The sequence below is a fragment of the Vanessa tameamea genome, chromosome 30 (genome assembly GCF_037043105.1).
Source record: "Vanessa tameamea isolate UH-Manoa-2023 chromosome 30, ilVanTame1 primary haplotype, whole genome shotgun sequence".
In the NCBI taxonomy this organism is placed as follows: domain Eukaryota; kingdom Metazoa; phylum Arthropoda; class Insecta; order Lepidoptera; family Nymphalidae; genus Vanessa; species Vanessa tameamea.
Genome location: NC_087338.1, coordinates 1,158,530 through 1,175,294, shown reverse-complemented (window position 1 = coordinate 1,175,294; position 16,765 = coordinate 1,158,530). Strand labels below are relative to the sequence as shown.

General features: G+C 33.8%; 2 protein-coding genes across 2 annotated transcripts in view; one reads left to right on the top strand and one right to left on the bottom strand.

The window, feature by feature from the left end:
* The window catches only part of LOC113391644 (sorting nexin-32), a 134,965-nt gene that overhangs the window by 86,466 nt on the left and 31,734 nt on the right, over positions 1–16,765 (bottom strand). The window lies entirely within an intron of this gene.
* On the top strand, positions 89–9,078 carry LOC113391624 (zinc transporter ZIP9). The gene is made up of 6 exons (XM_026627650.2): positions 89–430; positions 2,647–2,833; positions 5,873–5,983; positions 6,334–6,472; positions 7,426–7,544; positions 8,495–9,078. Exons 1-6 carry the CDS (start codon positions 335–337, stop codon positions 8,713–8,715), a joined length of 873 nt encoding a protein of 290 aa, XP_026483435.1. The 5' UTR covers positions 89–334; the 3' UTR covers positions 8,716–9,078.

Here is a 16,765-nt window from a genome sequence, read left to right as displayed (position 1 = left end):
TTTTTTCTGTATAATCTATATATTATGTAGCAATCGTTTTGCCATTATCTGTCTGTAGACACGGTCGATCTCATTGCCTACATAAATAGAAAGAAATTAAAAAGTATACTGTCAAGTTGTCATAATCATTTGATGTGTCGTGTTGTCAAAATTGTAACAAATTTGTTGTAGACTTTCTATACAATATTTTTAACTTAAAATATATGTAAAATAACAAGTATTCCTTTGAAAAATCATGAACTGTACATAAAGCGTGCGTTTATTAATTGCTCTACGCATACGAAGATATTTTAGTGTTGTTTCATTTATTTAAAAAAATACAAAATACTCAATCATGGATGGAACTTGGGTTCTGATCTTACTAGCTTTAGTGATGCTAGTTGGGTCTTATGTTGCCGGGAGTATACCCCTCAACGTGAGCATGTCAGAGGTGAGCTTTTACATATTAAAATAAGCACAAAAAAGTACGTTATAATGAATAACAACAATAATAAAAATATCAACAGATGGTCGTAATAATACATCATTATCTCAATGTTTTTTTACTTTTAATTCAAATCCAAACGTTTAATAGTTTTCTATGTTTACATTTTTGTAAGCAAATGCATATTTATTATAACATCACATATATAAATTTTTTGTTCATATGGTTTGTACTATTTTATGAATAACATAATTACATATTTAAATAATTATTTACGTAGTTGTTAGTAGTTAGTTAACATTGTATAATGTTTAAAGAGAAGTCAACCTTGTGGATGTGGCCTGTTAAGTTCCATCCTGTTGTGGCATTATAATCTACACTGATTATCTATACTAATATTATAATTGGGAAAGTAAATCTGTCCGTCTGTTGCAAAGGAAGGACTTAGGCTACTCTTTTATGTGTAATATCTGATGACCAACCCTAAAACTCAAGCAAAACCAAATGCAACAACTAGTAAGACATTAATTTGTTGTTGAAAAATGGGGAGTTGTTAACATATGTCAAATGCGTATATATATTTTATGCATATATAATTTTTCACATACTTAACAGCGAAGGAATACAACCTATATTGGTTAGGTGAAAGTCTGCCACCAAAAAGCTGTAAGGCAGCTTACTAGAGTGTACATCCTTAAGACAAAAGGTAAAGGCCTACTACTAGGCAAAGGCCTAGTAGGGGGGGGGACATTTATTGGCTGTTAATTTTAACAGATTAATTATAACTATAAAATTGTTGGTCCTGACAAAGCAAAACTTACCAAGTCTAGAACACTGAAATTAGAAACATTGTATGTTCTATAACATAAGCAACCCCTCGAGAGATTTTTATAATTTTAACTTTAAGTGGAGAAAATGGGTGAGCCAACTTTGTATGTATTTTGCATGGACAAAGTCAGTTACTTATAGAATTAATTTGAATCCCGTAGGATGATGACGTTTTTTTAAATAGATTAATAGATGTATTGAGACTTTTCAATTGATAATGGGTTTAAGACTTATAGCAGTGTAAACACTAATGACTTTAAATAGACAGCTTAAAAGCTTTCTAATTGTGTAGGAAAAAAACTGATTGTCTCTGGTAAACCTTTTGTAATATTTTTAGTCTGTGCACAGTTTACACAATAATTACTATGATAAATTATTGTGAAATTGTTGCATAGCAATGCAATATATTTGTAAAGCCTATTGCTTCATATGATATTTGTAATTTATTTTAATCTAAAATTTATAGATATCGCCTTTGAAACCTGACTATATTGCTGCCATTTTTTTTTTTTTAAATAGATCTGCATACTTTCATATTGGCTATCTGATAGTAATTTACATACTAACAGCACTATAACTGTCAAGAAAAAATTAAATTTAGAGTCAATTTAACATATTTAACCTTGGGAACTAAAATGTCAAGACGTTTGAGCCTGTACTTACACTGGGTCACTTACCTTTCAAACCAGAACACAACTGTATTTTGTTGGTGGCACATGGCGATGCGAGCTAGGGTTGTTATATCTATTGATGGTTGTGCACAGTTACTATCGGTGTCTCATTTGCCAGTCCACATACCTATATGACATAAGAAAACCAATAAAAACACCGGGGGGTCAATTCTACTAAATATAACGATCTGAGAAATAAACCTCAGCTGCATTGTGACTGGGCAATTCTACTTATTAGTATTGTATCGGCCATATTGCAGCTGGATCGTTGCGTTTGTAGTATAATTAAAGGGCTGAAGAGCAACAAATACCTTTCTATACTATTAAGATGATATAACATTTTGTTAGTAGATTTTACTCCAAGGTTGAATAAATAAACAATTTATTTACCCATATGACGTTGTTCAGATTGATACATCTATTCATACAATTTTGAATTATTTCCAAACGAAACGATTGTCATAATAATCATTCATACACAATTCCCGCCAATTTTTTTCAAGGCCTCCGCCATTTTCTTTTATTTTAATTATAGAACAAAACTAGTTAGGTAGTGAGTAAAACAACTTTTTGGAACATGTTACAGAGACGAACATAAATACCAAATAACTACCTACACATCCTGTAAATTTTCCAATACTGGGCAATGAATGCCTTTCCTCTTAAGAACTGTCACTGCTGGGTCGGTTCCTAAAAATACATACTAATGTCTTCTTTTTACAGGATAAATTGCTCAAAGTGACAGTATTCGGAGCTGGTCTGCTCGTCGGTACAGCGCTGGCCGTGATAATTCCAGAGGGGGTACGAGCCCTGTTCGCGGAGCGTACTGTACTCGTTACAAAAGATTACACACCGGAACCAAGTCGGCAGGATGACCTCCATTCTGTTATTGGGATATCACTAGTGTTGGGTATGTATGCTGATGTGAATAGTCTTTACGCAAGCCTTAAGATAGGTACCAATCACTAAGTAAGTTCTATCACCAAACAGCAATATTTAGTATTGTTGTGTTCCGATATCAAGAGTGATCGAGTCATTGTAACTGCAGGTACAAGAGACAAAACATTTGCTTCCAAGGTTGGTGGCGCATTGGCGATGTAAATATTGGTTCATATTTCTTACAGCGCCAATGTTTATAAACAGCTGGGACCAATTACGACTAGGTATCCCATTTGCAAGCCTTCCTACGTATTTTAAACAAATAAAAATACTTGTAAAATTCTCTTGAGTCAACTCAATTTTGAATTTGCTTTATAAACGCCATAAAATGGTCTTCATATAACTGCCTAGGTGGTCAAGTTAGGCTAGCTTATACAGCTGCAGATCTCGAGGTCCAGGTAAAAAGGTGAAAAGGTGTACTAAAAAGCATGTCGAGAAGTTTCGTGATGATGTTCCTGCCTCTGATTATTCGGTTGTGTCTGTTTGCATTCCATCAAATTAGAAAGGATCAAAATTTAAATAGTGCTTCTGAGCTAGCTCTAAACAAGTTCTAAACAAGTCGAGACTTTCGCTGGTCAATAAAAAATACTACAAACATAAAGATGCGTTAATTTTAAATAACGAGTTATACAGAAGTCCCGTTCGTCGAGTAATATCTAACTTTTTACATTGTTAATAAGCAACATTAAAATTATATAGTCTCGGAAAATGATTTGGGACCATGTCATAATTAACTTAAGCAGCGTGCGCTCATTGGTCAAATCGAATAGCGCGCACTTCGCCGACGATCTGTTACACACTTCCGTCCCTTTCTAAGACAAAATCAAAATCGAAATGAATATCAAAATTAATTAAGAGAGTATCCATTCAAGGAGGCTTTTACAAGAACTTTTGAATCGTCATTTTACAAACTATATTAAGTGAGCTACCACCGGTTCGGAGTAAAAAGTAATTCAGTAGTTACTATTTTAAAACATTTAAAATACAAAGTTATGTTAGTTAAATAAAATTATGTACAATACCTCAAAAGAAAGAGGGATAATCAAGCATATTTTTAGAAAGTATTGAACCACAAAATATTATCTCCTTTTTTTATTAATTAATGTGAAATCAACTCAATAGAATTTTGTTTGATAGATTTCACGCACTTAAAATGACTGTATTTTTTTTTCTTATGACGTACATGCTTGATAATTGCTTTCCGAAGATTGGTTGAACATTAATTTAGTAAAATAAAATCAAACTTTGACTACTTTTTTATATTAAGCTAGCTATTTTAAAAAAAGTGCAGATTTTTGGGTCTTTTTAAAAAAAAACTTCAAATCTTGCTAGAAAAAAAATAGGCAGACTTTGTCTATGACAACCTTGGCCTAAATAGTTTTGAATTGCCTATACTAGCTTCTCCTTGAAGCTTTGCACCCATCTTTAAGTCACCCTGTATGTATATAAATATCCCGCCTGGAAGTCAACAAGTATTAGCTCCACGCTTATTTATCATCTATATAACTCTTACAGATTGTAGGAAAACGAGATGAAATAGGTTACACATCATCCCTTAAAATCTGCTAAAAAATTCAACAATTACTTCATCAGTGTCCTTCATTGGTTGCTTTGTAAACGCCTACTTGAATAAAATATACTTTATTCAAGTAGACCTTTTACAGAATTGTATTAAACCTAAAGTTATAATCTCGAGGTAATATTCGTAACATGAGCGTGGACCAGATGCGGTCCACGGTTCGTACTTTGGACCCTGTTGTATAATATGTAAATTAACAGGAAAATCGATACATTTATTGTATAATTTTCCTTATCAATCTGGTTTTCGCTAAACGTGTTGTGTTTTCATTACCAATGTAATAATATATGTTATTATCTAAAAAAGTAATAATCATGACTTCTCCGTTAGCCCAATGGCTAATTTATACAACTGCAGACTCTGAAGTCTTGAGTTCTGACAAAAGCGGCCAAGTATTCAATTTTCTAGAAAGAATAACTACTGTTTTTTTTTGTTTGTTCTTTATTTATTTTTTGTTTAAAATAGATAGACAGACTGACTGATTGGCCTCTTGATGGTAAGTGCCACCAAGTGGTAACCCCTTACAGGCGACGTATCAATTCATGGGAACAATGATGCTAAGTTACACCTTGTGCCTGTAGTTACACTGGCTGACTCCCATTATAAATCGACACACATTACTCAACAATGTATATAAGCATTGCTGATTGGCGGTAGACGATACGATGAGTGGTTGGTGATGATGAATAAGGCTTTCACAAATCACTACCAACTTCGGTTTCCTGTCGGTTTTTTTATGGCATATTTTGGCGGACAAACATATGGACCACCTAGCCATAGACAATGGCGCTATAAGAAATATTTACCAATCCTACATCGCCAATGCGCCACCAACCTTGGGAACTAAGATATTATGTCAATTGTTCCTGTGGTTACAAGCTCACCCTTCAAACCGGAACACAACAATACTGAGTACTGTTGTTTGGCGGTCGAATATCTGATTAGTGGGTGGTACCTACCCAGACGGACTTGCTCAGAGCCTTCCACCAAGTTAAGTATAGAACAGATCTACATTCCGAACCGGTGCTAGCTTTAAATACAATGAATTCTGTAACATGACAGTTGATAAATTTGTTTTGATTTTGGTTACTACCCAAGCTCCATATTAAGTTCTAAGTGTCTATTCTTATTTGAATGTTTTTATGATAATTCAGAACAAACAAACATATATAATTTATTTGTTATTTACAACAAAATACTCACTAATATAATGTAATACTGACACATATCCAGACCAAAACAGAACAGAGGAATATAAAGAACTGAATAGCATCTTAAGAATAGGGGTTATCAATATTCAAGAAAAAGCAAGCAACAGACAAAAGATTAGGTTACGCAATCCTTGTACAAAGAAAAGGAAATGTATTAAAATGTAACTTTACAATTCATTGCATCGGTTCGATTTAAGCCATTTTTTTCTTTTAATTTCAGGTTTTGTCTTCATGTTAATAGTCGATCAAATGTCTTCGAAGTACAATGAGACAAGTAATCCCACTGAGAAGAATATCACCGCTACCGTTGGTCTGGTGGTACACGCCGCTGGTGAGTGTTTTTTTGTACGATTTATTTATTAATTAGCTATGTTTGGCATGCTTTGAAATGTTGCTTTCGCGTCAAAAGTTTCACTTCAAACCGTTGAAACGGACTTAAATCCATTTCAATGGAAGGATGAGCACCGATATACAAACCTTAAATTTGTACTTTCTGTGCTATTTCCTTATAGTTTTGCTATATTATAATAAAACGCTGTTCCACTTAAATATATATAGTACATTAATTTTACTTATGAACTTCCGACCAATACTTCATTGAAATTCAAGATGCTATTTTTCTGTTTATCATCAGCTAGATTAAAAGCATGTCTTTTTCTAATAGAAGTCTATTATTTTTAGCCGATGGTGTAGCCCTCGGCGCAGCCGCTACGACATCCCACGCGGACGTCGAGTTAATTGTGTTCCTAGCGATAATGTTGCACAAAGCGCCCGCCGCCTTCGGTCTCGTCACGTTTTTGTTGCACGCCGGTTTGGAAAGGTAAGTTAGATGGGTAGATTTGATTTCAAAGCCTTGCTAGCTTGTCTGCATGGGTACCACCCACTATCAGACTTTCTACCCCCAGTGATACGCAGTACTGTTGTGTTCCGGTTAAGTGGTAAATGAGCCGTTATAACCGCAGGCATAAGGATCATTTTACATCGCAAGGTTAGAGGCGAATTATCAATGTAAGGACTGGTTAATGTTTCTTACAGCGATAATGTCTAGGTGGTGATGACCACATACCATCAGGTAGCCTATTTGCATGTCCACCTATACTATACAAAAAAATTGATCGCATGTCACAATCTTACAATAAAATCTTAATAAGTTATTCGTCTATGTGCTCCCTTCATTATAGGAAACTATAGGTTGCGCCTTATATAAATAAAATCTTCTACTTTAGAAGAGACAGTCTGTAAATGGCCCACAGTTGGGTCTCCTCTTATCACGTCGATAGTCTAGTTTAAAAGCGGATGAAAAATGTGCAGTTTCACCGCTGTGCACTCTGGAATAAATTAGCTTTCTACCGGTGAAAACAGTCTTCGAATTGGGTCATTAGCTCCGAACATACACAATTTTTCTATTTAATAATATTATTACGTAGTTTTTTGTCCTAAACCTTCTCCGATGTATGGGTTGTGGTTACATTTTCTGGCAGGTGTTGCAGAAAAAATTAAATACGTGTGCGTCTCGGGATGTCCGACAGAAATACGGCTAGCGCTGTGGGTTAGAGTGAGAGAGGAGTTTGCCTACCGCTGCCGTATGCGTAAGAGAAAGGGAAGCCAGACTGACTAGCGCCGTAACGCGTTACGTAACGAAGCGGTTTACCCTTCCATAAGAAGATATAATTTCAAAAATTCTCTATTATTAGTACAGATAGATTGTCAAACACAAGTCAAATTTCCAGACAAATTTGTTTTTAATTCGAGTATATTTCCCGTTTGGTTCAGGAACCGCATAAGAAAACACCTTCTGATCTTCTCGTGTGCCGCGCCATTGCTCGCAGTCTTAACTTACTTCGGCATCGGTAACGAGAGCAAGCAGACGCTGAGTGACTTCAACGCGACTGGTAAGTTTGAAAACCAGCGAATATGACGAATTGTGATTACCATAAACAATCAAACTTTTTCCTATGAGGTCAACGGGTTGGGGCTTTACGCCCGTCTGAGTAACCCACTCAAAATATATTCTAAAGCCAAACAGCGATACTTATAATTGTTGTATTCCGGTTTGAAGACATCTTAGTTCCCGAGGTTATTGGTGTTTTGGTGTTATATGAAGTGATTAATATTTCTCAGTATTAATTTATATATAAATTATATTGGCGGTGGTGATCACTTACCATCAGGTGGCTCGTTTGCTAGTTCTATGCGTGAAATAAAAAAGGGGGAGGCTGTTCTGATTTGCTGTACCTATGTCTCTTATTTAGTCCATTGGGTAGGTTAAGAGGCTAGTGCTTGACAACCTGCCTCTGAAAACTCGTAAAGCTGTTGGTTCTGCGCCTGAACTCTCCGGTGTTTGAGCACACACAATTGATGACCGTTTTCCATTGCGAATGGTGAAAATCACCATTTAAACCTGTTAGATTTATTGGAGCGATAGGTGATGTTAATAAATAATGCGAAATTATTGTTTTATACTTTAATTAATACAGACTTACAAAATATCGACTACATCGGTACCAAGGCCACGACAGAGAGAGATTTTCACCTTTTAACTATAGGTGGCGCTAGACGTTCACAGACTATAATTATTAATTTACCACAGATTATAACAAAACCAACCAACTAAACAGTAGTTCAGAACATCGCTGTTGATTAGAATAATAATAAGGTGAATGAATCTTGGCCCATTGAATACTCAGGGGTATTCATATCGTCTGTCTGTCTGAAACAATGAACCGATTTTAATGAAATATGCAATATTACCCCCTCCCCCCAAAGAAAGGACAAGGGCTAATTTTTTATGCCTAAAAGCAAAGCCCCACTGACTATATTAATAAATAACTTTTTATTTCAGGTATAGCGATGCTGTTTTCGGCGGGAACGTTTTTGTACGTAGCAACGGTGCACGTGTTGCCTGAACTCACGCATCCTCATTCACACACCCATACACTGTTACCCCTCCAAGATGGCGTCCCCACTAAGAAAGGTTTCGGTGGGTTGCAACTCTGCGAAGTTATAATATTGGCGATTGGTGCAATGTTGCCAGTACTTTTGACTATGGGACACGAACACTAAATGTTAAAGTATAAACTTTGAAAGATTTCTTATAGAAAAAAAATTTAATTCGAATTTCGTATTCGGAACAAATGAGAATTTATTGTTAATTGTGTCCGTAACTTCTCTTGTCTATGGATGCAATGTTTATAAAGTCCTGTAATAATGTTATCATTCTTCAAAGTGAGCCGAATTAAAAGTAATTAAGCTTGTGACTTTTGCACAAACTGACGTATCTGGTCGAGATACGAAAAAGTCTATTTGAACAAATTTAAAAAAACAATAATTCGGTATTTTTTAAATGATATGTCGATGATTAAAAAGACTTTAGACGGTGCAATCCAAATCTGTACAGATGTTCTGTAAGCACAATATCGAAACTCATTAGCAGTATGATTCTGTGAGAACTCACTTCGTATCTCACTCGTGAAATGTTGACAAGCGATTTACGGTGCAACGCCATTTTGATATGTGTATCTTTTAAATTTTATATTCTGGGGTGAGATTTGAGTTCCTTTGTAATACCTGTACATAGCACGTTTTATGTCAGATAAAATATATGCAATATAGACAAAAATCATGTTATATTTAAATGATAGAACAGATATGACATCAAAATAATATCATGAGTTGGTTTTCGAGTGAAATCTTACAGCGGAATCAGCGGTCATGCACGTAGAGCCTTAAACATTGTGACGTCACATACGTTCGGAAACGTAAACAGGTCATCCGTACTTCGTTGAAAAATTTTTGTTTTCATCTCATTTTGTTGTTTAAATAACTTTTCTGTTGAAAAATCTAAATATATGAACATGTGGAATTAGTTCCAAACTTTCTTCTCAAAGGGTATTAGCCCAGCAGTGGGATATTTACCGGCTTTTTTTGCTTTGTTTTTGGAACGAAGTTCTTTAACGCAGCTTACAGTGGAGTGAACTGGCAGAAATCAAATCAATTTTATTCAAGTAAACTTCACAATGAAGCGTTTTTGAAACGTCAATATTTAAATTCTACCACCGTTTCGGAAAACATCCTCCAGCGAGAAGAAACGGCAAGAAACTCGTGATGTCAAATGTCACGTAAGGACAAAGCGTTTTGATCCAGCCGACCTTTCCCTCTCTATCTATTTTATCTTCGTATCTTTCTATTATAAACGGTTTAATATACAAATATTTAAACTTATTTTTTGATAATAACTTTTTTTTACATTTAATTATTCTCAAACGATGATTAATCACAGCCATGAAAGAGATGTTATAAATAAAAGGACCTCTTGTATATTAAAGTAAGTGCTACGTGGAAAATATTTTAATTTAAAGCCTTCCAATACCTTCAAAAGGCCTGTTTCAAATCTGAAAACACACTTAATATGGCAGAATTTTTAAATATGGCGGTCTCTAAGTCTAATGTTCCTTGAAAGGGCATACTTGCAACGATGGGCTTAAAATCTCGAAAACTACTAGTAGTAGACTACCATCGTTCTGATAACGGTGACAATCATTGCATAGACACGAGGAGGAGAGGTAAACTAAAACACCTAGCTCCTAACTTCGCAAAGTTAATATATCCTTCCTGGGGCAAGATATTCGTTTCTATAATAATCTTCCCCATTAATTTTGACCTTTGCTTATTAATAAATTTAAAGCTCTTGTCAAAAAAAATTTTGATAAATAAGACAGTACAAGAGTGTATTAAAGAGATTCTTGTCGGTTCTTCTGGGTAGAATCTACTTTCCATCCGGTGGTAGCGTTACGTTTAATTCAGCCCTGTAGCATGACGATACAAAAGTGCTCTTATGAGCCTATTTGAATAAAGAATATTTTTGTTTTAATAACGTGAATGTCGGAGGTTCTATTTTAACCTGATTGGTCTTGGGCTGTTGTCCATCCTTACTCCAAAAAAAGTCTATTGATGGGGATATATATTTAAGTAATACCTCGGAACTAAGTATGTTTGTATGTTTAATAAAAGGCATGACACTCGAAAACGCGACACGTTTGACTCAAAGTTTGCATCTAAATAACAACGGATTTTGATTGGTCGTAATATCTCATTTAGATTTATCAGTCGACGTGTTTAAATAATAACGCTTTCTGATTGGTCGTAATTCTCCGTCTACGATTCGTCAGTCGACGTGTTTAATTGATCATTGGTATTCGTTATACCAAAACAATATTCCTATTTTAAGAATTTATTACGTATTACATTATTTTTTAAATGGAATTTATTTGCTTTTTTAATTACAATTTTGCAGTAAGATTTATTAATTATTTTTGCAATCTTATTAAAATTTGTGACGTGATATTTTGATCTTTAGGATGACGTTAACGTATCTTCCTGGCTGACCCGGTCAGACTACGGCCAAAAGGTTAACTCGGGCATATCTTCACAGGTAGCATCAGCAATCTGGTCAATTTGTTTTGACCTAGAAGGTCAAGGCCTCATAGGTCTAGAGGTAGTGAGGAGGTACCTCTGAGCTCTATTGTTGTTCTCATTTCCTGTGGTTTGTGTCGTTCTATCGTTCCCCTAATGGTCGTTATCCGTGCCTGCATCCATGGTATCCTAAACCTGCTGTTGCCAACCACCTAGCCGATGTCAATGTTTAGCTGTCGATTCTGTTGACACCAGTTGGCAACACTAGCAAGTAAGCTTCTATCGCTGTCGTCGTTGGTCAAATATTAAACATTCAGTGTCATTTGACATTTCTAGAGACATTACACTAGCACCTCTTGCCCCTAATTCAAGGTCGGCGGCTCTTATTGAAATAGAGGCATAAAAGAAATCCGACCCCAAAGTATGGTCTTTCTGTGAAATTAACAATAGGAATCCGGGGTCTTGAAGTGGGCAGAGTTTACAATTTCCTTCTTCGATAAACAACTTGGCTATTGGTCCTGCGCCTGAACTCTTACCGGTCCTATCGGATTGAGGATATGAAAGCAAGGGAATGGGCAGTACACCCCTGTGTGGCACACACTTGCAATACGTTCCGAGCAATCATTCTCTTCCTTGAGGCTGCTGTAGCCTAACGTTATTGATATGAAATCATTGCTGAAGATTATTTGAGCCCATTTAAGGGATACGATTTATAGACTACGTACTTTCGGTATTGTTTTTCTTGGCCTTACTAATGCTGTAAATCGCGGCCATCAATGACGAACTCAATGGATTTTGTAACCTGGTGCTAGTACAGCCAAGGTGAATTTTTGAGTCAAATGCACACCAACCAAATCATTTAAGAAAGCTTATAATTGTTAATGACATCAATATTACACAAAAAGGCGTATGTTATCTACAACATACGACATCTGTATATCAAAAGTAAAGGTTATTCATATTGGCCCTTTTAGAATTAGGCTACAGAAATTGATCATAGCTCTTAATGTAGGATCAAATTTTACGTCACAATTTTTAATATTTAAATAAACTGTTTTTAATTAAATTTATATCTTAATAGTCAATAATAGCATATTTGTTTTATATATATAGGAATTAGTTTTAATTTTTTTTTTATTGCAGTATTTTATTTTATAGTAAATAAGATTAATTTCAAATTAAAAAGGAAGCCGGACGTTGTATGAAAGGTTTGTGTATGTTTCATTGATGATTATCATTAAATTGAAGGAATTGTCGAAAAAGTCACCAAGAGGCGACTACAAAATGCTTCCATCATTTTTTGTTCATAGTTAATAGAATCTATTTTTGTTGGCAACGTGCATATAGCCTATTCCATTCTAAGAATCCATGGCATACTAATACCTCTGCTATAGTATGCACTACAAAAAGTTCGACAACAACTGCGCTGATAATCAAAACGGCAATATTTTCGCAAATCCATAGTGAATATCATAGATTATATTATTTAAAATTTCGACCAATGACATCGCATTAATTCCATGTTAAAGTTGTTTATTTATCTGTAATTTTCGTACAATTGGAACACGCTATAGATAATAAATAATGTTGCCAATGTTCCATGTATGGTGATATATTTTAGATATCGATATATTATTTCCAAATTAGATACTCGGGGTGATTTTTTTATGAACAAATTATATTGATTAATTCGTTTTATTTTTTTTAATTTAAAATAACTACTGTCTAATGGGCCATCTGGCATTGTAAGAAATATTTAGTCTACTAAGAGAACTAAGATGTCACGTCGCTTGCGCCTGTAGTTACACTGGCTCACTTCTTATCATTCAAACTAGAAGATAACAACAAAGAATTTCTGCTTGGCGTTAGAATATATGGTGAGTTCCTGTCCAGGCGGGCTTGCATAAAGTCTTACCGAAAGAATTAAAACATTTAAAGAAAATTAATATTTGCCAACAGTTGTGAAAATCACAGTTACAAGCAATATTGGCCAGAATCGCTTTTAATTCCTTCTCTCTAAAGGAGAAGACTGGCAAATGTTTTGACAATATCTCTTAGCTCAAACTTTGTCCACAAACGTTCTAAAACAGGTTATTTAACTAATTATTGAGCAACTAACAACGAAGTACTGCTCTTTCGGTTTTTTTGTTTTTAATACTATTTGAATTTATTTTTTCCAATTGGTTTAAGTCACACGTAATTTTTAATTATTTTTAAATATTGTTGATTTATTTTATTGTGACTGTTATAATAGCGAAAGCATCTTCGTTCCGACCTTGTGTTCCAGGGCACTTGGTTTTTTTTGTATCCGACATTACTGTCAAATACGACTGAAAGAAACGTCAATGTCAGGGCACTTCGTTTTTTTTTGTATCCGACATTACTGTCAAATACGACTGAATGAAACGTCAATGTCAATGTCAAACAGATGTTATCACTTAATGTCAAGTGAATGTTATTTGAAGGCACACTTGATATGTGTGAACTGTAGTTTTGAAGAACCCGAAAAAGTGTTAAACAAAATGTATGGAAAAAATATTAAATTAATTCCTAAAATGGCGTTACTTTAGCTAGAGGCTATACTTTAGCTGAACATAATATATATACACGAATGATTCTAATCAAAATGTACGATAAATTTGAATAGTGATTTTTACATGATAAAATTAAATTTAAAACTACCACCGGTTCGAAATGTAGATTCAACCGTGAAGAACCAGCAAGAAGATCAGTAACTATTTTACGACAATCAGTTACATTACGAATTTAGACTTCAAATCGCATAACCCGTTTCCCCTACGTGAATTGGGGGGGTACATACCCCCCGTATGTGGGACTCGTACATCGGAATACCCACTAAAAAACTACCGGTACCCTTTCCGTTTCTTTGGCGGACGCCACGTGATCACTTTCGTATCCTACCGGGACATCTATATAATCCTAGATTAACCGGACAATAGGGGATAATACCTCTTGAAAGTAGTTCCCTTTTTGATTCCGTTTAAGTTCAGTCTTGGGTTTCCCTAGTTCGAGCAGCGCCATTTAAATTTTATACATTTTGAGGGACACCTTTTCTACACCGAGTTACTTCCCCTTTTTTATACATTGCATAATAATAGAGTATTATATATTGTATAATACATGTTACAACGTATGTATATGGTTTTATTTTGTATATAATGGAATTATAGCAATAATTTGTTATAAAAATTAGGAAATGTATGTTTTTTTTTTTTTTTTTAAATGGTTGCTATCAAAGTTTTGACGGATATTTTTTTTTTTATAATAATTATATTGTGATAATGGTTTTTTAAAAGGTAAAATTATAAGCACTCTTTATTAAAATGAAGTAGTAATTCTATTACGTATGTTTTAATTGCTTTGCTTTTTTAATTTTGAAAATGATAATGTTTTTTTTTTATGTTGTTTCGTACATAATTATTTAGATATTTTTTCTAAATTCTTAGTTATGGCAACGATCAGTAAAATATTCGATTTGATTTGAAAGGAATATACCAATTTAATAAAAAAAAAATATTATCATTTTCAAAGAAGATTTTGTCTAAAATATGTGATTTTTACGTGAGATTTAATTTGTAAGTTTAAATATTGATGAACATCCTTCCAAAATATTGGTAAATGTTTTTATAGTAATGTCTAAGTATTTTAAGAATGGGTCTATTCGTTGTTACATATTAAGACATAAATAAATTGCTTGTAAAAAATAGTTTTTAGTTTTATTAACTATCTAGACACGCGGTAGCTTGTCAGCCAAGTTCAAGTAACAGAACTGGCGAGCAGCACCCTGTGTAATATTACACGAACCATTTGGAGCCACTTTTGACCTTCTCATAACTCAAAAACTATTTGATATAAACGTGTCAAATTTGGCTCATATATTCAGACTCGCGAGATACATATGTGTTCCAAATTTCATAAACGCATCTCAAACGGTTATTTCGATATTAACGTCTAAAAATCGTCATTTTTATCACTGACTGACCTATAGATCAAAACTATAACCTACTTCCAGGTGACCTAGAAAGTTCAAATTTGGCATGCAGGTAGATAATTAGGCCAATACAAAGGAAAAAATCTGAAACTGGTAAATTTTTATCATTTTATTATAATTTTTCATTTTATTGGGTCTATTAGGAACACTATGTTTATATACTTAGTTCCTGTAATAACCGTATAAAATAAACGATTTCATTCATTCAGTCATTACGACTCCAAAAATAACAATAATTGTAACTATATTATATTATCGTAATAACTTTGTTGACTTTTAAGTAGTCTAAATATTTTTATATAATTCATCTCGTGCTCGGCGGTGAAGGAAAACATCGTGAGGAAACCTGCATGTGTCTAATTTCAACGAAATTCTGCCACATGTGTATTCCACCAACCCGCATTGGAGCAGCGTGGTGGGATATGCTCCATACCTTCTCCTCAACGGGAGAGGAGGCCTTAGCCCAGCAGTGGGAAATTTACAGGCTGATTATGTTATGTTATATGTTAAATATTTTTAATTACATTTTACATAGGATAAATCTAAAAAATATTGTGATCATTGGTTGTTATTCATAGGTATGTGTTAAGTTAGATTTAAAGTGGGTAGGTACATACTTATCTTCTTGCGTAGAAACACAAAGATCGTACCTACATATTGATAAGTAACTTGATTATTAAGTTGTAGAATAATATGCAATTATTTTTTTACTTTTTAGAGCATATTAATTTGTTTCTTTTGAAGTCGGTTTTTTTTTGTCAAAATGTTTGTTTATTATTTGATTTTTAGTGAATCTGAAGTACACTTACTATTTTTTCTGATATTTAATATGGGTAGACCTACTAAGCGTGCTGCTCATATGAGACAGCGCCGATTAAATGAAACGATCGAAATCAGGGAGAAACGCCTATTTCAACAGAAAATCTACGTCGAGGATAATTTCAAAAGAGACTCGCGAAGAGCGCAAAAATAGGCTTTCAAAAATGCGACTTTACATGAAAAAAGTTTTGAACAGTGAAAACATCGAAAAACGTAGTCACCTTTTGAAAAATATTTACTTTAAGTATTTAAATAACATGTGATTTTAACAATATAAAGTTACATGAAAATAAAAATCGTTTTTTTTGCAGTTGTGTCCAGGAAGGATCAATTGTATAAAATACATTTCTTGCTAATTGAGTAAACATAATAAGTGAACACTTTTGACTTTGCCCGCATTTAGACATCGAAGAGTTTTTTATTCCTCGTGGAACTTCTATATTATGAGGAGGAATTATTATCCTGTACGTGAAGATTAGCAAGAAAAAAAATCTTTTAAAGAGATTGGTTCTGTTAATAAAGTGTATTCATTATTATAATTGTTTTAAGAATGTAACATGTGAACACAGTTTTTTTTAAATATTTTTTTTTTTAATAAACCTGATTTGTCAATTAAACAAATTCCAAATCTTAAATTTATCTTTTAAATACTTATTTATTACCTTTTTATGTATTAAATATATGATGTACAAAATATGTCAAATTGCAATAAACAAATGCAATTTAAGAATTTAAGAAAAACGACCATTTTTTGAACTAAACATCGGTGTAATATAAACTATCAATACACTTAAGAAATCATATTAAAGCACCTTATTTCTTTTACTAACTACATCGAATAACATCCATAACATTTGTAACATATCCATG